Source organism: Stegostoma tigrinum, chromosome 29 (genome assembly GCF_030684315.1).
Source record: "Stegostoma tigrinum isolate sSteTig4 chromosome 29, sSteTig4.hap1, whole genome shotgun sequence".
Taxonomy (NCBI): domain Eukaryota; kingdom Metazoa; phylum Chordata; class Chondrichthyes; order Orectolobiformes; family Stegostomatidae; genus Stegostoma; species Stegostoma tigrinum.
Window position 1 is genome coordinate 27,433,269 of NC_081382.1, and position 20,179 is coordinate 27,453,447.

The 20,179-nt window shown below is 38.4% G+C and overlaps 1 protein-coding gene across 8 annotated transcripts in view; it reads left to right on the plus strand.

Annotated features, from left to right (window-relative positions):
• pbx3b (pre-B-cell leukemia homeobox 3b) overlaps positions 1-14,274 on the plus strand; it is a 227,389-nt gene extending 213,115 nt beyond the window's left edge. For 5 of the 8 annotated variants that reach the window (XM_048558817.2, XM_059638166.1, XM_048558819.2 and 2 more), the window contains 4 exons: positions 3,387-3,552; positions 4,099-4,211; positions 5,336-5,425; positions 12,644-14,274. In XM_048558817.2, the coding sequence (XP_048414774.1) occupies positions 3,387-3,552; positions 4,099-4,211; positions 5,336-5,425; positions 12,644-12,736 (462 nt within the window). In that variant the 3' untranslated portion in view covers positions 12,737-14,274. Of the gene's footprint in view, positions 1-3,386; positions 3,553-4,098; positions 4,212-5,335; positions 5,487-12,643 lie in introns of all 8 variants that reach the window. The other 3 variants (XM_048558818.2, XR_009442762.1, XM_048558820.2) reach the window with 3 other exon arrangements.
• Positions 14,275-20,179: the final 5,905 nt, after the last annotated feature.

Here is a 20,179-nt window from a genome sequence, read left to right on the forward strand (position 1 = left end):
TTTTGCATTTCTGAGGGTAAGAGCATGAGGTGATTGTCTTTTCTTTCTTTCCTCCAATTAAACGTTGCTTGTTAGTTAACCTGAAGGTAAACTCATCAAACAAGCAATGTCAAGGAAACACTGCCCACAGTGGTTTGTATGAGTGGTCATTAATTTTAATTGCCATGATATTAAAGATTAAGAAGCACACAGTCTAGAGTGCTGTTGAGAATCTGATGTTGTGCAAAATCTCTCCTCGTATTTTAGATGGGTGCGAAAGATATAAAATTTTAGTACACAGCCTGGAATTTATTACACGTAGTGAATTGTTGCTGTTTTTTTAATCTGTGCGCATCTGTGAATGTTTGCTCTGTATTGATACTTCAGTTATTAAATAGTCAGGAGCTGTTTACCACAATAATTATGATGGATTTGCAAATGTATGATTGTGCTGTTGTAGATTGTACGGCTTATTTCCTAGTAATCAGCTATTGACAGTGCCTGGCAGTATGTGATGTAGCACTGAACGTAAATAGTATATCGTAATAGATGTGGTCATAACATTTTAAAAACTACCTTAAAATAAAGATTTTCAAGCAGATTACGCTGCCAAATGATAGGTTACATTCTTCCCTATTGCTGAAGCTGTGTTTAATTACCACATTCTGCTGCTTTGACCTTATCAGGTGTCTTGTTATGGGATGCCTATCATTGCCAGGAAGGAAGATAAACTCTGATGGGAGCTGTCCTGAAATTATTCTCATACAATTCCTAGGGCAGTATTTAGATGTTGATTTTTGGGGTGGGAGTAAAGCCAAATAAACACAAATTTCCTCACTACGGCACTGATCCTTGGGCATTTGCTTGGAGACTGGGTCAGTCATGGAATGTCTACCCATCCACAAGTAGCTAATAGCTGTTAAATTAATTAAGAAGCCAATTAAAGCCATTTCCCAGTTGGCTTGTGGACTGTCCTGATTGCAGAGAGCCCAACAGATGCCTCAAAGCGGCCACCCAATGGCAGACTGGGAACCAGCACTCCAGAATCTCTACATCCCATCCCTCCTAGCTGCAGCCACCATGTCTATCTGGGTTAAATGCAGACCTATGCTGCCTGGCAGCTGTGACCATTTCATTAGTTTATCTCCAGTTTTTTTTAAATAAGGGGCTGAGAAAATACTTCAAAACAGTGGCCTGTTTTGCTCCATTGGCTGTAACTGCAGGCTGCTTCATTGTTGGAGAACCTTGTATTGGCTTGGGCGCCTAGCTACTATCCTTAATTGGACAATGAATGCACCCTCTGGCGATTAAATGGTAAATCCCACAAAAAAAATGAAATCACTCTGCGGTAACTGTTCTTACACAGTGCATGGTTGGAAACTACATTTGATTTCATTCCCTAGTAGAAAGTCCTGCCCATGGTTTCAGGTTTTGACAGGTGCTGTTTGAGGTTTGTGACAAAGATTTTTGCTTCCGGTGACCCAGAAGGTCAGAGTGCACAGGAATGATGGTAGTGATGAGAAGGAAAGCAGAAATTATGAAACAAAGAATATTGTGCCCCAGTTTTTCACAACAGTTTATTTTATATGGCTGTTCAACTTCATTGTGGGCCTCTTCATTTTGGCTCCAAAATTGTCTATTCGTCTAACATCAAAGTAAATTGTGAAAAACATGGTGAACTACTGGGCAGAATAACATTGAAATATGTGGACGAGCGGTGTAGAACAAGAATCTGCTTCATTTATCATTGTAGTCGTGATTCCTTGTCCTCATCTCCTGTTAATATTGTTGAGTCATCCATCAGAATTATTCTGTACAGCAAACAATTGTGACAGATTTTTAACAGAAAAGTAAACGTACGCTGCAACAAAATCGGAATGACAGAATTGTTCACATTTGAAAAGTAGTTGGATTACAGAAGGATTTATGCTTTGCCTGGGTTAATGGCATCATCTGAACCCTTCAAGACATAAAAACATACTAAGGTTGTTTTCCCGTCCAAATCACTTTAATTTCCTCTGATAGTGCACTGTTTTACCATGTTTGCATGAAGTTCCTTTGAACAGTCTTCTGATTCAGTCAACCCACTTAAATTATTGTAAATAGGTTAATGACTGCATTAAAATAGCATACGGAATTTCAGGTGAAAATGTTAATTGGTATATTACCAGAGAAAATTAAACCACCTTGCCATGCTTTGTACTATGAAGGATTATACATTTTCACTGCCGTTTGCACAGCTGCAACATTTGTACTTTTATCATTAAAATACAAACTTAGACAACATTGAAAAAACTCCCCAGTCTTTCCACCGTGCTGGATTAACAGTTCTCTTTTAGTAGTAATATTCGAAATGTTTTTTCAACAATACACTCACAAGATATTAAATTTTACATTTCTAGAAACTAAACATTGAAAATAACACATGGGTAACAAAGTAATCAGCATACAAGTATGGGTTAAGATCTGTACCTAATCTTGCGTTCACCTGGAATTTTTGAATCATTCAGCCTTAACTCCATCACTTTATAATGTCATCTGATTGGGTCAGTGCTCTCTGACTCATTCCCAGGTACTTGTTGTGCTTATTTTCATGGATAATTTGTGTGTTCGTAAAGTGAAATGATAATACATTAACATGAATGGCATTGTTTTGGGATCTAGAAAATTTCAGTTGGTTTCTAGTTATCAGATTTTGACCTTTGAAAATAAAATGCTGCATCATCTCAGCTTTGCCCTTGTTGGCCACTGTACAACTGATTACTAACGAATTTATAAGGATCCCTGCACAGGTTAATGCACAAAGATTAGCCTTGGCAACACAGATCCTGATTCTAATATGTTCAAAGGGAGAACACAAAACACCAGCTCATTTAATATTGATTTACATCACTCTATTCATATTCATCCAACTGAACATGATTTAAATTCTGCTGTTGCCAGGTTGTTCCAGACCAGAAGCATTGAACAATGGAATTTCCAAGCCTTCTCATCTTACCACTTAACTTTTTAGAGAAAAAGAATGCACTTTGTAACCAGCTCAATAACAATTTTTGATTGGCAGGTGGCATTTAATGCATCAATAATTACTTCTTTATTATTAATGTTTTGGTTTCTTTGGATTTTTTTTTCCCCCAGTGTAATCACATCAGTAAATTTGAAAACACACATTGTTGTAGATGTGTAATCCCCTGAGCGTCTGTTCTGCCAAAAGACAGACAGAATCTTGTCATGCTCCAATCCCTAATAATGTACAACTATCCCTGATTATTACTTAATTAGTCAAGATACCAACTGGAAAGTTGGAAATTGTGAATTTGATAGACCCAGACATGACACTTGGAAATAATAATATAGTTGATTTCTTGGCAATGTCTTTTGATGTTTTGTATCCTCCTTTTCCCCAGGTATCAAACTGGTTTGGCAACAAACGGATCAGGTACAAGAAGAACATTGGAAAGTTCCAAGAAGAAGCCAACCTATATGCTGCAAAAACTGCCGTAAATGCTGCACATGCTGTGGCAGCTGCCGTCCAAAACAGCCAAGCAAACTCTCCTACTACACCCACCTCCGGTAAGTGCAAAGGTTCCTTCGCGCATAGTGCTCACTTTGTTGCTGTTATGTGTTCCCGTGATGTAGCATAATTTTACCAGAACAAAAACTTCAGTTTCTTTCAAGGACACTGTTAAAATTATGTTACTTGTATTAAATGGTACCACTTTTTCCATCTTTAAGTCCCACCTCTGATTGTATTTAAGATTTGGATTAAAAGTTCGTGTGATTCTGAAAACAATAATTTACTATTTCCTGATAAGGTAAGTTCCACGGTGTCTCCATAGAGCATTTCCCACTCTAATACCAATGAACATTATTTCAGAATTCACTGGTTCAAACTTTGCAGGATGTTATTTGGCAGACCAGAGATTTTTTTAAAGACACTCTTCATTCTGTAAAGAGTCTGCACAGTTTTCTTAATGCTTTTCATGTGATGGAAAGGCTACTGTTCCTTTTCTCTTTGCTTCCTTATTTCTGTTTCTCTCGTGTGCTCTTTCTTTTGAGAACTTTGGGGAGAGATTTAAAGCCCTCTGTGATTCAGGTGCCTGACTCTTTCCTTTCCAGGTTCTTCTGGTTCTTTTAACCTACCAAATTCTGGGGACATGTTCATGAACATGCAGAATCTGAATGGGGATTCTTACCAAGGGTCCCAAGTCGGAGCCAATGTGCAATCACAGGTAGGAAGAATGCCCAATATTAGGGCCTAGGTAGCAGGGTAGGGCTTAGAAATTAAAACTGCCTTACTCTGACCTATAGCCCAGTAAATATTCTGTACCTAAAGTACAGATTAAATAAATTATCCATTCCACTGCTTTGATATTTATCATTATTGTTTTGAGTCCGTTATTTGTGATGTTCCATGTCTGATTTTAAAACTATGTGAATGCAGTCGGCTCTGGCTTGAGCAATTAGGGGTGGGTGGGTGAAAAGTTGGAGAATTTGATGATTGGTGTAAGCTTTTGCCATATTCATTCACAACTTTCTTCTCATTTTTTTTCATGCCTTATGTTTTTTGAAACCTGTTTCTTTCTTTCAAAATAAGAATTATTCATTCTCGGAGTTTGAAGACTGTGTCTGTCAAAATTTCATATATTAATGGAGGCACTGGAGAGAGGGTGAGGACCAACACTCACAAAATAAATGAAACTAATTGAGCTAAAACATGTTGAGCCTTCCCACCTCCTGCCCCACCCCCTCAAACTTCCAGCTGTTTTAATGGACAGAAAGGCAGCATTTAAAGTATAGAATCAAGTATTATGCATTAAGTTTTACTCTTAATGATCTTTTTAAGTAAATGACTTAAGGTGAGTACTGTACTAGATTTGTGCAGTGACTTGGTTAACATTTATCAAAATGGTGGGCTGTATTACAAGAAAACAGTGTAGTTTTTCACTGTTTGTCATCCTCAATGTGGTCATTTGTGTAAAAAGTGTCAGTAAGTGACTGCACTGTGTTAAGAGTGATCCATTAAATCGATACTGACAGACAGCATGCTGACTGGCTGTAGAAAACCTTTGCCTGTAATTTATTTATTGGGTGCCAAATAAAATTAAAGGAACACTATGGCAGAAATTGCAGAATTCACTACACAGTATAAACTTAGCTTGATATCTTCATAAAACAAATGTTAATACCGTGGACATTGGGTTAAAAATATTTAAAATGAAATAACATATCCTAATGTAATGAAGGCAGTATGGCAAGCTTACACATTTCAATCTACTAGATAATTTCCTGTTGGAGAAAGACAGCTCTGTTGCATTAAGTCTGACATGTTTCTTTTTGTTTGCTTTTGCTTCAGGTGGATTCCCTGCGTCATGTTATCAATCAGACGGGCGGATACAGTGATGGTCTTGGAGGGAATTCACTGTACAGTCCACACAGTTTGAGCGTAAGGAACACTTTTATTTCTGTGTCCGTAGAAGAAAAAGAAAAGCTAAAGCCCTGCCAGTGTAAGCCACTATAGTTTCTTAATTCAGCTTTTGATGGCAGAGAGGGTTACATTTTCCAGAATGAGCAAAGCACCGCTAAATTCCTTATTGGAATACCTATGTAAAGATTTGAACATGATGTGGAATATTAGCTCTGTTACCTAACACAAGAAAGACACAGTTAAAAAAGCAAAAGATCTTTTAATTTAAAATCAGTATGAAGTACTTAAGTGTTGCATGTATCATTGGCCAAAAACTGTCATTGAAAGATGGAATGCAGAACTGTCCTTGCCTGCAGCATTTTAGAGTCATGAATTTTATCCTTGTTGATGAGCTTTAACAAGTTGTCATGTAATAGTGCAGTATGTTTTTGCACGTTGGTTTTGTATAGATGTTGAGACTTGTTGTTTCCTTAAATGGAAAGCTTATAATTTGGCGGATGTCCCAATTGGAAGCTATCACCTTCAAATTTTACTAGATTTGGACACCGTAGGGATCAGAAGCTAAATGTACTTAACTAATTCAAATTTGTATGACGGTGGGTAAATTTTTTTTCAAGGACTGTCCTTCTGACAAATCACTTTGTCTTCAAAGTGTTACGGGAATATCTGCTGGATTGAAATTGGATAGCCCCTGAAAATGGGCACAGGGATCATGATGCACAATTAATCTATGCCCGTTGATTGTGCTGCGGCATTGATGCCATATTTAATGCTGCCTGCTAACTCAAGTGATCTCTGCGTTGAACAAATAAATGGTGTGGATCGTGCTGACTGGAAGTATGGACCAATATTATGAGTAACTGGCACCATATTAAGAAGTCTGCACTTCTTAAAGTTAGCCTCACCTTGTAAAGAAGAGGTGCATTGTGGCTAAAGCAGATGGCTGCTGGCAGTTATGGCTGAAGATAATCTTTCCTGGAGAAGAGAGAATTTGCGCAGCTTGGAAGAGAGTGAACACTGAACTTTTCAGATAGTGTAGTAGAGATCTTGGTGGAGGAAAGATGCTCTTTATTGCCTTTGATAAAAGCGTCCCCCCTCATTTAGTTGTAAGGCAGTGGGATCAATGCTAAAAGTTGAGCCTTGAGCTTCTGGATGCAAGTTCTTCAGTGGCCTCAGTAGTCAAGCTCAGTGAATGAATCTCCAAACAGTATCCTACTAACTCCAGTGCTGGCCTCAACTTCTGCTCAGTTTACCATATTGTATCATTCACCAAACAATATGAAAAGAAAGCAAACATGTGTAACATTCAAATGCTTCACCAAACCCTTGCATAGTTTGTGGTGCTGCAAGTCTCAAACCCTCACCTCACAACTTGCACACACTTCCAGCTATTTAACTGCAGCAGTCCACATCAAGCAAACAGATTACACAACACTCACTAATACACTTGCTTCTCTCTTGCAGGATGAGGTGGTGTACAATATAAGGGGGCAGGAACTAATTGGTGGAGGTCCTTCACCCCATGGAGGAGATGGGGCTGGCCCTTGTTGGAACCCCTGTTGCTTACCCCTTGACCAGTAATAGGGTTTAAACCATCAAAACTGATGGTGGCCACGTTTCTAATTTTCTTTCTCACATTCAACTTGTTCTTCTGCAGATGGTGTAAGCATCAATCTCCTCCACCACACCATTACCCTTGTGTTTTCTCTCTCCTTACAGATACAGATGTAACCATGCCAGGACAAGCAGGTACATTCGAAGCCACCTCAGGGAGGGAACAGGTTAGAGATGGAGTCTGTGGTTAGTGAGTTATTAGGCACAAGTAAGGAGTAGCCAGGTGGTGGGAAAGGCAAGCACAGAAATGTAAGCCAGTTTGTTACAGGGTAAGGTAGTACTGCAGATTCCATTCCAGGGGATTCAGATTAGGACTTTGGTTGGGTAGCCTACGTCACTAGTGGCTTGATCTGGATTATTCACTACTTCTGATGAAACACCAGCTGGACATCAGACAAGTAGGATCCCTTTCACTTTTGGTGCAGAACAGAGTTAACGTATAGAATTTGTAAATAGGGGTGCTGTACGCTATGCCAGGGAGAGTCTGCAAGCCTGGCAAGACCTGTGCTTGTGCTGCCTGCCTTTGGCAATTGAGAATGGACAGTTGCTAGCTGTCTTTGCATGGAACCTCAGTGTTGTCCAATTCTGTGTGAAGAAACTCAGTCAGTGAGATGAAGCAAACTTTTCCAGCTCCATGAGTACCTCTAGATGTATATGACTTCATCGTTGGTCACCTTGACAAACACATGCAGTGTGGTCCTAGTTTCGTCCATAGTTTGGAAAATTAGGGTAGTTGCTCTCTGAACATCTTCAATAAATGATTTCCTGCTAATAGCCGTTTCCCCCTCTTTCCTCTCCCAGCTTGTTGTTCTGCTGTGCTTTGTTCATTCTCCAAGTCATGCTGTAATTCCAAAGGGAATGCATGAGTACCTGTGTTTAAGAGTAACTGATTTATGCCAAAATCATGAGTATAGCAAAAAATCCTTCAGTATTTGTCAGACCACACCCTGTAGCCTTTTGCAATTTGAAACACCCATAGAAAGCACCAAACATTTGTAGCAATCTGTATTACTGTAAGCCATCACTAAGAACATCTATTTCCACCTCTGGAACATCTCACAACCTTGCATTACTTCAGTTTAACTGCTGCTGAAATACTCAATCATACTTTTGTTATCTCTAGACTTGACCACTCAGTACATCCTTGCAGATCTCCCATATTTTTTCACTGTAAACTTGGACCATAGGGTTTTGGATGACGTCATGTCTTGACATGCATCATTTTATCTATCACTCTACGCCTGCTGTCTCACATTCGTTCTCAGTCAAGATGCAGCGTGATCTTAATTCTCAGGTTTATTTTCAAACCCTTCCATGGCCTTGCACATCTCTTTGTATTCTTATCCACTATCCTCCATGATATCAATGCTTCCTTAATTCTGAGCCCTCGAGAGTTCCTAATTTTATTCATTCCACCATTAGTGAACATGACTTCATGGAGCTGCTTAAGTTCTAATTTCTGAAATTCTTTCCCTATGCCTCACCAGTTCTCTTCCTTACTTTCCTTCCCTATCACACTGCTTAAAATCTACCTCTATGACAAAACGTTTGGTCATCTGATCTAAATCTTCTGACTTGGCCCAGTAACATGTTTTATTTTGTTATATTCGTTTGCAGTTCTGTAGAATATTATGATAAATGTGCTATACAAATATAAGTTGTTGTTGTAGTTGATAATCTCTCTTTAAATAGCTTGAGTTCGAGTGATTCTTCTTGCTGCTGAATGTGTTTTCCTTTGTGAGATTAAGAGAAGGCATTGATTGGGAAGTTGAGCCCCAAAATCACACCACTGGCACCAGATCAGTCTTCATGCTGACTTAATGTTATGATCACCCCACTCTGCGTTCTTTTGGCAGATGTTCACTGCGCACACATTCATGCCTGCACTAATATGGCAAGCAGGATAATTTGCTTTGTGTGTGTACATCATATAGGTCTTTTGTAATTAACCTGTTCAGAGTTGTTATTGCATACCCCTGGAGCAGCTGGGACCTGAACTGGGGCTTCCTCACCCAGAGTTGGGGCACTACCACTGTTGTAGAAGACCCTCTTGTGAACTCCATATATGTCTTTTGGAGATCTAAAGGTATTCGGAGAGTCCAAAATCCAAGTTTTCTCCCAGCCCGTTTAAATATAGCTGCTAAAGCAATACCTAGTATTCATCCAGAAGCTTGTAGATTTGGTATATATGGAAAATGAAAATTGAACAATACACCTCTTAATTTAGAAATGCTGATGTAAAGGATATTTTGAGGGAGGAAAAACATATTTACATACAACATAAGCAAGAGTAGGTAGTACATTGCTGACTGTTTGCCAGTTTTCTACATTGACAATAAAAGATTTTATCGACAGCATGCATGACTGCTATAGGTTATAATTTTACAATAATGCAGATGGATTGCTTCAGTAATTAGCTGCATTGTAAATAAACCATTATTAGCATACGCTAACCTATTTTTACTGCTGATGTTTGGTGATGGGAGACTTGAGCAAAGGCTAGTCTTCGCCGCAAGCACTCAAAGTCAATGTGGCTCACATTGGCCCCTACAGAAAGGGCTGCCCCGTCACTTCCACTCAACGTTCCTCAACTCACGAGGCCTGCGCCTTCCCTCTTCTTGTCTGACATAAAAATATGTAGCGACAAGCTGTCTGCCACAGCAGAAATTTGATCAGACATTGATTTCAACAATTGCCTCTACAGGCCGAGACATCAGGAGAACTCATTTCTCGTATCTCTCATTCCTGATGCAAAACAAATGTAAGGAGCACCAGTGGTTGATGTAGGCATAGAGTAATGTCGCCAAGTTCAGAATTCACATTTAATTTACGCTTAATGAGATCAAAAAAGCAGGCTCCTGCACATGGGCCTAAGATGTCCATCTTGTGCTGCTTGTTCCTGCTGCTGGCAAACTGAATATGTACAAGTTGAAATGGAGGCTTGAAGCTAAGTGAATAAATGAGATATTCGTCAACAGTAATTGGCATCCTGCATGTGCCATGTTAATTTTGAATTATTGGTTGAATACTAATGCTGGAGAGAACTAGAGAGATGTTTCTTGATCGTACGACAATGAATCACCTCCTCAACCCAAATTATGTCATATGACATGTCAGTATTTCTATGGTTTAATTTCACATGAAGTGCAGCTATTGTTTTTCCGCCAAAACATACTTCTTAACTTGACCACTTTTAACATGCCAGTAAAATTGTGCCCTTACACTGCTGAGCATTCCTGTTTCATTTTGGTTCTGTTCTTGTTGTGCCTGTTCTCTGCATTTGAAGTCAACAATTTAAAACAAAAACATCTTTCTGAATCTGGCTTTTTTAGCAGCTGATTTAAAATATGTTCTTTTAACTTTTTATGGTTTGGACATTCATTCTGTGGTCAGGGGCTTGGTGAGAGATTCTTCAACATTTGCATTAAAATTAAAAGTACAAAATACTGTGGCTATTTAGGAGTGGTGTAGATTTTGTGTATTTGTCCCTAACATTTGGGAGATTGAAGAAATAATAAAAGTCACAACATGAATCTTTTAATTCCAGCCATAAAAGTGGTGAATTGTGTAATATGACCATCCGAGAATTCACAGCAGGAATATTCAACTGAAATAACTGAATACATTAGGTACAAATATAGAATTTCAATTGCAGTTCATTTAAGAAAATCATTCAATTATCGGGTATTCATTTAACAGAGCTGAATGAATTATCAGTTTGTGCCAAATGCATTAGCTTGGTTTCATTTGCAAGGGATTATTTTCAATATTTGCCTTGTTTCTGCCACCTTGCCTTATGTCAGCAGAAATCACTCCTCGTATGATGCCATATATGATCTGTTCAATGTTTGAGTGTACAGGAGTTAAAACTATCTGTATCCGCAGACTAATGACTCAGAACCTTAAAAATATTGTTTTAAAATCTGAATCTCGAAGGAATGCTCTTTTCTGAATAATGTTGTCTGTGCAAACTGTGGACAATTTTCAGGAGATTGAGTCTGACAGCAGTTATAATCAGGGCTTGAATTTAATACTGGCTGCCTAGCAAATTGCTCATGGATTTTTCAGTTTTGATAGTCAGTATTCTAAACACTAGCAAGATTTTCCTAATGAGCTCCACAGAGCAGTGTCCCAGCTTCCCAGGATTCACTTTTCATTTTGTCACCCTGATCATCAGTCTTGCTTTGATTCTGATCAGTTTCGCTAGTGGAAGAGGTAATTTGCTAGTGACAGTCATAGCCACTAGCAAAACTGGATTGTCTATGAAAAAAACTCTAGCGCTGTAGGCTAGATCTTATTTATGTCTAATAAATTGTGCTTTTCGTGGCAACTTTACATGATAATATTTTGTGGGTTTGTGGATATATTTGTAATGCGTACATATATGTGTATATTTTTATGTATATATTTAATCTGTGTGTATTTTAGAAAAACAGTAAAAGACCAATTAGAAAATGTGTAGAATGAGGAGTGAACCGGAAGATATTCTCAGTAATGTCAAAATCTTTTTGAATTTATGAAACATGGAGCTATAACTGATTTGCCATTTTGATCAATATTTATTCCCACTCAGTCAACAGACAAAATCCTATGTCTTTCTGGCTGGAGAGTGCAGAATAGTACCAATGAAAAGGAAGTTAAAGTAAAAACAAAAGGGAGCCATCAGTTTGAAACAGGTGTTTCACAGATGGATCCATAATGTTAGACCCAGACACATTGTCAAGGATGGGATTCTATTTAAAGGATTCTGAAAGCAAGTGTGACAATCAGTTGAACCCTTCATCCCTTAATTTGGTTATTGCATTGTTGTCTTTGTAAGGAATCACTGCAGCTTCTAGAAAACGTCAGATTCTCTTTTAGTTCCTCCTACTCCACTGCCTAATAACCATCAAATGTGAAGTTGCATCTGAATGGTGCAGATTAAAATCACCCTCTATCCTGTTGCACTGCCCCCCCCACCACCATGTCAGTTCATGTGAGACCAAGGTTGAGAACTTAGTATGCATGCAGTCTTAGCCATAAATATGAAAAATATGTATTTTGATGAAAAATGAAAAGTTGTGATAAACTGTAAAATATTAATGTCAAAATCATAATTTGTTGGAAAATTACATCTTCTGCTGTCCACTTGATGAGTTCCCAAATTTTGACCAGGTGCTATGGATAGGAGAGGGTGAGACATCGGCAGTGTTTCTTAATAAACAAGATATACTGTTTAAACCTCGAGGGCAACAATGTTCTTTTGTAACCTCTCTATTTCCTTGTGCAAGCTCCATCCTTCTTCCCAGGTATTGTCCATGACCTGAGTTTCTTGGTGAGCGTAATGAAAGGACTCAACCTTTGTAGGGGAAAGATAATTGATGCCAAACGTAATTGGCTGCATTCCCTTGAGAACCACTTACCAACTGTAAAACAATACTCATTTGTTAACGTGTTTATTATCCACGTTTGAGGGCAAAAGTGTTAGGAAATTTTTGGTTTGAGTTTACATGGAAACGTATTGCTATTGTCTACAAATAATTAATTTTCTTAAATGCTCCTTGAATTTCAATTCAAAAAATAAATTGCGTTATTGTTTTTCATTGGCAAGACTAACTGGAGACAACTGTTCATGTTTTCCAGGCTAATGGAGGATGGCAAGATGCAACTACTCCATCTTCTGTGACTTCACCAACAGAAGGACCTGGAAGTGTGCACTCTGATACCTCTAACTGATCTCCTCGCAACATCCATTCCCTGAGCCAATAGGCCTTGATTAGCACTGACCAGTAGGAGAGGAAAGTGGATTTTCTGTCGCCCAGTCACCTGCTGCTTTACTGTAAAACCCTGTTCTTTAGTCGGAAAAAAAAAGTAATTAACATACAATTCATATTTAAGAAGAGGAACACTTGGTTCTCATTGAAAAGAACCATATTAATTCCATTATGTATAGCACAGTCTTACCTTATTCAGTTAATGAATGAGACAAAGACCTAAACATGCCTAGTGTTTTCTGACTTAAAGTGGAACAAAAAGTGATTTTTTTAATGGGAATGCACAAAGGGTGAAAACATGTTTTTGAAGATTTATATGTGAGATGTTATTGTGAAGCTTCTTGACCTTTTGAGGTATGAATGCACGTTTCAATTTAGACTGCAAGACGCAAGAATGCTGGTGCCGAAGCAGACAGACAGTCATAAATTAATGACGTTAGCAAAGCTAAACTCTTGTTACTTCTTAAACCTATTTTAGCAAGATATCTAGAACTGATAGCTTACTTGTAACAACAGAAGGTTACAGGATATCAGAATATTAATCCAATTTCCTTTCTCACACCTAGAATACTCGCTTTGAAGAATCGGTTAAGCTGTTCTATTGCCCCATGTATAAATTACCAGAGTTGCCAAGAACCAATATTGTTATTTCTGAAACTTGCTACTATAACAGAGTTCTATTTACAATCATTTATTTTGTTAACACATTAATTCAATGCTAGTCTTAGTAATGCTTTGTTTCTGAATTTTTACTGGCTGAAGACTGGGTTTTACAGTACTAGCTGGGTGCAGCATTCATAATTTTTCAGATTTGCTACTTCAACCTGTGGCAGGAAATGGCAGGTTCACATGGAGTGTTGTAAATAATGTAGGTAAAGAGTATTTATACATCTCACCAATCAAGACACAGCTTTATTACCTCATGCAAACTCATTTAAACCAATAGAATTTCAACATGTTCTGTAGCTTAGAGTGCTCACTTACTACCTCTGAACAATATTCACACAGTAGTTTGTCTTTCTTACTTTTTTGCATCTTGTAATTAACTCTTTATTTCCTTTCATGTAATCTAATGTACATTGTATCTTTTAAGAAATCAGGGTTGCTCAAGCAACTTTTAAAAAAAATCCTGAAGTGGAAGGTTTGGTTATCATTTTAAACACAAACAGTACAACTGTTGTAAATACTGATGATCATTTTGAATGTTGGTCATGTCATTACTAAACCACGCAAAAAAAATGTAATGCATACAGAATTCAGTATTCAGTACTGTATATTTCACCCTGTGTAACGGGGAGCCCCTCCTTTCTCCCTTTTTTTGTATTGTATGCAATTCTGAAACTGATGAGTCATGGAAATAATTTGTGGCAGTGATATAATGTATTAAAAAGTTTCGTGTTACTTTCTAACTGGACTACACCCTGGATTGAGAAGTCTTCCTTGTGGTAGTTAAATGTAGTTGAAATCTTAAATAAACTTTTTGCTTTCATGATGCAACAAGTTCTCAGTGTTTGTTTGATCTCCTGGGAAAAAGAAAATGGATCCACTCCTGGAGAGTTATTGTTCACAATTTTGTTTAAAGTCAAGTGGTGAGAACTTTAAGATGTACATTTTACATATGACTTCCAGTGGACACCAATGAATAGGCAACAGATAGATAGAGAATAAAGTACATTTGTTGTTGAATGGGCAATTGGCTTTTGTGAGTGATGGGACTGGACTATTCTCCTGTATGACTTTGTGTCTGTTAGTGTACAGTAATGAATACAGATGATTTGTGATTTGATCTAGTTGTGGCCAGTGCTGCAGAAATTAATAGATCAACAAAAAAAACTAAATTTAGCCATTTTTAAACTGCCAAATGTGGACTACTGATTACACCAACTGGTACTTCTCTTGCATTACCTCCTTGTACAGTATATGAAAACTCATTTGAAACTAATGGAGATTTAATGTACATCCTGTATCATTTTATGGCTGTTCACTAAAATAGTTGCTTCAATTCTCAGATGGCTTGTCAAAAGGGACCAATTATTTTGGAACACAAATCAATGGGACATAATTTCAAAATGAGGTAATGATATTAAAAATGATCTGAGGGTCTCTTGCAGGTTATAAAGTCTTTATCAATATACTATGAACCAGATTCAACCCTTTATAAGTTCAGTGGTTATTAGAATTTATTGTAGTCTACCTTTAAGTTTCTATATGCTGCCTCTTGGTGGCAATATTTGAAGACTTGGAGCAAGATATTAAATCACTCAAAACCTATTCAATTGCACAGATTTAAAATTGGGCCCCTGGAGGTCAATTTCAACATTTCTTCCCACAAATTTCTTCACTCCCTCCCATAATCTCAACTCCTGAAATGCCTTTGTGTTCTCATACTGCTTGTTTGATATCCAGTCTTGGATGATCTCCAGTCATGAAGAAAACCCTCACTCAATCTCTTAATTGTCTTTCATCCAAGCTCCTGTTAATTCTGCTGACCAAGTTTTAATGCACCCCTTTTAGTCACTTTGTAGGACTGGCTTTTTTTACAATCTGGGCATGCTTCTGAGATTTATTTTGGATGCTTTTCTGTATTAAAAGCTTGATACAGATGCAAGAACCAGCATTTTTACTATGACCATGCTATAATTAGACGCCATGGGCTTGCACCTAATAATCACTGGAGTTTAGAAAGAGTAAGAGATATCTAATTGAAATATACAAGAACGTGAGGCTGTTGAAAGGATAGATGTGGAAAGGATGTTTCTTGTGGGACAATCTAGAATTAGGCGTTCACTAAAAATAAGGGGGTGCTCATATAAAACAAATAAGGAAATGTTTTTTAACTCCAGGTTTTAACTCTTTTGAATGGTCCTCCTCAAAAAGTGGTGGAAGCAGAGTTTTTGAATGTTTTTCAGGCATTATAAGGAAAGGAATGAAAGGATATCCGGGGTAAATAGAATTGTGAAGTAATTAAATCAGCTATGATTTTTTTTGAATGACGGTGCAGGCTGAAGGGCCTACTTCTGTTCCTAATTCATATGGCAGTTTTGGTCCTATACTTACGAGGCACGAGAAATGTTGCCAATTGGTTGTCTTGTTACTCCCACTACAGAGTACTTAATATTATAAAAGTTCATTTTTGATGAATAGCGATAAAACCGCTGATCCTTTGGTTAGCACACTAGTATTATGCATCTCTACTTTTCAGTTCTTTTCAATGCAAACAAATGGTATTCTGCAAGATTAATATGTGATAACTATGCGCAGGCCAGAACTGGAACCAGACCTAATTTTAAACTCTTTTGCTTTGATTGCTGCTTCGGTTGTAGACTCTTATTCACTTTCTTGTTTTAAGAAGGGATGTATGTGCAGCATTTACCTTGCTTACAACAAATAGGGTTGCAGTAAGGTAATCTTATGACCTTTGCTGAAATAATTTTGTAAAAAATAGAGTACTTCAGTGTAGTAATTCAGGACAAGAGATAAATTCAATCAGATCCAATAATATTAGACTCATGTTTTCAAGTGAAAACATGAAGAGCTTTGTATTGAGGATAAATATCCCATTTACTTTAAAAGGAGCAAGAACAGTAGACGATTCCATGAATGTGCTGACTGGGTAAACATCTGAAGAAAATTTGTAAGGATTCAAGTCTAATCTATCTGTACCCAGAACTTGGATCTGTGGGATAACAGCTTTGAATAAATTCCACATTGCTACAAACCTCTCTGACTTCTAAAGCAATTCTTGCCTTATAACAACGTTAAATTGCTCACATTCAGCTCAAGACAGTAAACAGTCTTCTAGATTCCAGGTGAACAGATGGATCTACGTAAAAGTTAAAGCAATAAAACAATCCATTTAATTGGAGCTAAATACAAATGCCATACAAGGAGATACTTAGTTGTATTCTTTCCATCCTCATTTTTATTCTTCCTTCTTGTTCCCAAGGAGCATAATATTGCGAGGTCACATGAAGAGAGTTCTGAGCCATAAGTCTGTTCCCGGAACATGTCAGATTTTGTTCTTGTTAGTTGTCTCACCACCCCGAATGCTTTGCTTACTTGCCAATGTGCAGATACATTTTTTTAATTTAAAAAAATATACTTTATTCATAGAATATACAAAAAATAAACATATTTACACACATAGCTGGTCATGCTAGCCGCTCCGGGTTACCCTGGGGGTACGTACACCAACTAAAAAGGAAAAAAAGCAAAAACCAAAAGAAAAACCCTGTCTCCCCGCACAGTCTCTGTTGGCCCCCTGACCAGTTGGGGAAGGCGCCCCTGTTATATTGCAGCCGAGGGGTCTCATACGGTGGTCTTTCCCCACCTCTCCTTGGCGGCGGCTGCCCCAAGCTTTAGCGCGTCCCTCAGCACGTAGTCCTGGACCTTGGAGTGCGCCAGTCTGCAACACTCGGTCGGGGTCAGTTCTTTCAGCTGGCAGACCAGCAAGTTGCGGGCAGACCAAAGAGCGTCTTTACCGCATTGATGGTCCTCCAGGCGCAGTTGATGTTGGTCTTGGTGTGCGTCCCGGGAAACAGCCCGTAAAGCACGGAGTCCTGTGTCATGGAGCTGCTCGGGACGAACCTCGACAAATACCACTGCATCCCCCTCCAGACCTCCTGCGCATAGGCACACTCCAGAAGGAGGTGATTGACAGTCTCGTCCCCCCCGACCCCACCTCCCCGCCCACAGCCACCTCGAGGGCAGCGTGCAGTGGCGCAGAGATCCCAGGCGTGCATAAACAATCTCACTGGCAGAGCCCCTCTCGCCAGCAGCCAAGCAATGGCTAATGTGCAGATACATATCTAAGTGATCATTGTTTGGGATGATCATTGACAATGAGCGTCAGCAGACTAGTTCAGCCTGGGATCTTCGTACCAAAGATCAATCTCGTCCTAGTTACTACACTTTCCACTGGGTGATGATCAGGAACCCTGACTGATTTCTTTCCCCAGGTGCTAAGAGCAGGTGGTGTGTACCTTCTGGTAATCTATCAGCCATGTCAACACAGATTGAACATTGTCAACCCTTCACAAAACAACCACAAATATTCAATGGTATGAACCCTTTGACCAATTGAGAACTCTGGCACCTAGTATTATGATCCTTTGCTCATATGACTCTCCAACACCAGGGTTTTTCTCCCCTGAAATGCTGAATAGATTTCATTCAATGTACCAGGATTTTATTAAAGTAGTTTAGCCTCTTCACGAAATCTCCATATGTTTTATTATGGTTTTATCCAACTAAGCTAAATGGTAATCTCTGTAACAAAGTAAATGTAATTACTGCTGTCAGAGTAGTTTTAAACGTAACTAACTTTTGTTTGGAAAGCCAATAATAGTTTTGTTCTCTGGGCAATCTATTGATGGTGCCTGAAAGACAGGCCTGTGCTGAAGTTGTACTAAATAACTGTGAGTAGGCACACTCAGTAGCTGGTTTCCTCTCACTGTGGGTACCACATAGATCTTTGTGACAGCAAATCAGAGATCAGTAACCCATGAAATGAACTATGAAAATAGCAACCGGCTATTCTAGTGCCTAAACTGCAAAATTTCCAGAATAATGGTTGCCTGATCGCACCAAATTTGAGTATGTTTTTGAGAAATACATTTAGCTCTTATTCTTCTTCTTGCACCCATCACAATACACAACAATTCACAAGAAATACCAGTGTAAAGGAAAATCAACCTTTTGCATACTATATGAAAAGAAGGTGTGCTGATTGGTAGAACCATTTCTGCACAGAAAGCATCGATTAGATGGTGACTGACAGTTAACTGCCAAACTTTTCTGAAAGCTTTTTATACAGTATAAGATATTTGTTTTTCCGTTTACAGTGCTTTTTCTTGTAAGTTATCCTGGTGAGTAAGAAAAGCATTTGGCAAAACGTGTCTTTTAATCAGCAGTACTCAGTTTCCAAAATAGTTGTGTGCATTGGCGTGGTTCAGATTTTTTTGTTGAATAGAGGGCTAGTAAGTGTTGCAAAATAAAACCAAGGATTCAATTGTTTCATCAGCTGTGGTAGTTCAGAGAGTCCTGCTTCCTCAACCTCTGCTTAATGAAGATTGGTGGAGCTTCAGCTATATAATCATTTTCCCCCTTTAACAGACAGAGGGAGAGTTATGTCTATGGTCCTTTGTAAGCTGTGGCTAATTACCTGCATGCACTGCCATTCAAACTCATCAGTGTTTAAGGCCTAAGCAGCAACAATTGGTACAAATGTTAAAACTTTGGCTTGACTGTGTCATTTTAATTTAAAAATGGATTATACTTTTAAAAACATTAAAAGCAATTCCGCAGTAAAAAAAAATCTTTTCTCACAATCGAATGATTTTTGTAATTTGCACTCATTCAGTGTATCACAAAAATATACAAATTTGGAGCAGATGTAGGATACCTGCCCCCCATGAGCCTCTTTTGCCATTCAGTAAGATCATGGCTGAGTGGTTTGTGTTTTGAATTCCACATTTCTTTCCACCTCAAATAAACTTTGATTCCCTTGCCTAACAAGAATCTAGATACATCCGTCTTATAAATATTGAACGATTCCAGTCCTTCCATCTTCTGAGGAAAAAGATTTCAAAGTTGCAGAAGCTGAGAGAAAAGACTCCACCTAATTCTGTATGACCCTTCATTTTTAACACCATGCCCCTCCCTGCTCTCAGCTCACCCTCAAGAGGAAACATCCTTACCATGCCTACCTTATCAAGACCTTTCACGATCTCATATACTTAAGTCAATCTTCAGTCTTCAGCAGTCCAGAGGAAAGAAGTGCAGTCTGTCCAACCTTTCCTCATAAGCCTGCTGATTCTAGTTATCAATGTCATAAGCCTTCTCTGAACTGCGAACAACATATTTAAGCCCTGCAGAGCTAATGTACAACATCCTTTAATGTCCAATTTCTCCCCTAATAAAGCATGGCATCCTATTAGCCTTTCTAATTGCTTACTGTATGTGCATATTCACTTGTGACTCCTGCACTAGAACCTCCAGATCTCTCTGCACTTTGGAATTCTGCAGTTATTCTCTGTTTAAGTAATACCCAGCTTTTTATTCTTCTTGCTAAATTGAACAATTTCACATGAATCATATTATTTGAAAGGAACAAAGTGTGTTTTATTTGGCTTCACATTTCAAAAGTGACTAACATGAACCCCAAATTATAGGATAAAGATGCAAATTGTGTTTTGTGCAGATTGTACTTGAGTTCGGAATGCATTGTTGCTCAGGCAGGAAATTAGTCTGTTACCTCTTGGAGGAGAACTTTAGAGCACAGGAAGAGACCATTCAGCCTATCATGTCTGGGCTGGAAGCCAAAAGATCCTGTTACTGTGTGACAAAGATCCCTTGGAATTAAGATAACACTGCGTCTTTGCAATATTCTTCTTTCCATCCAAAG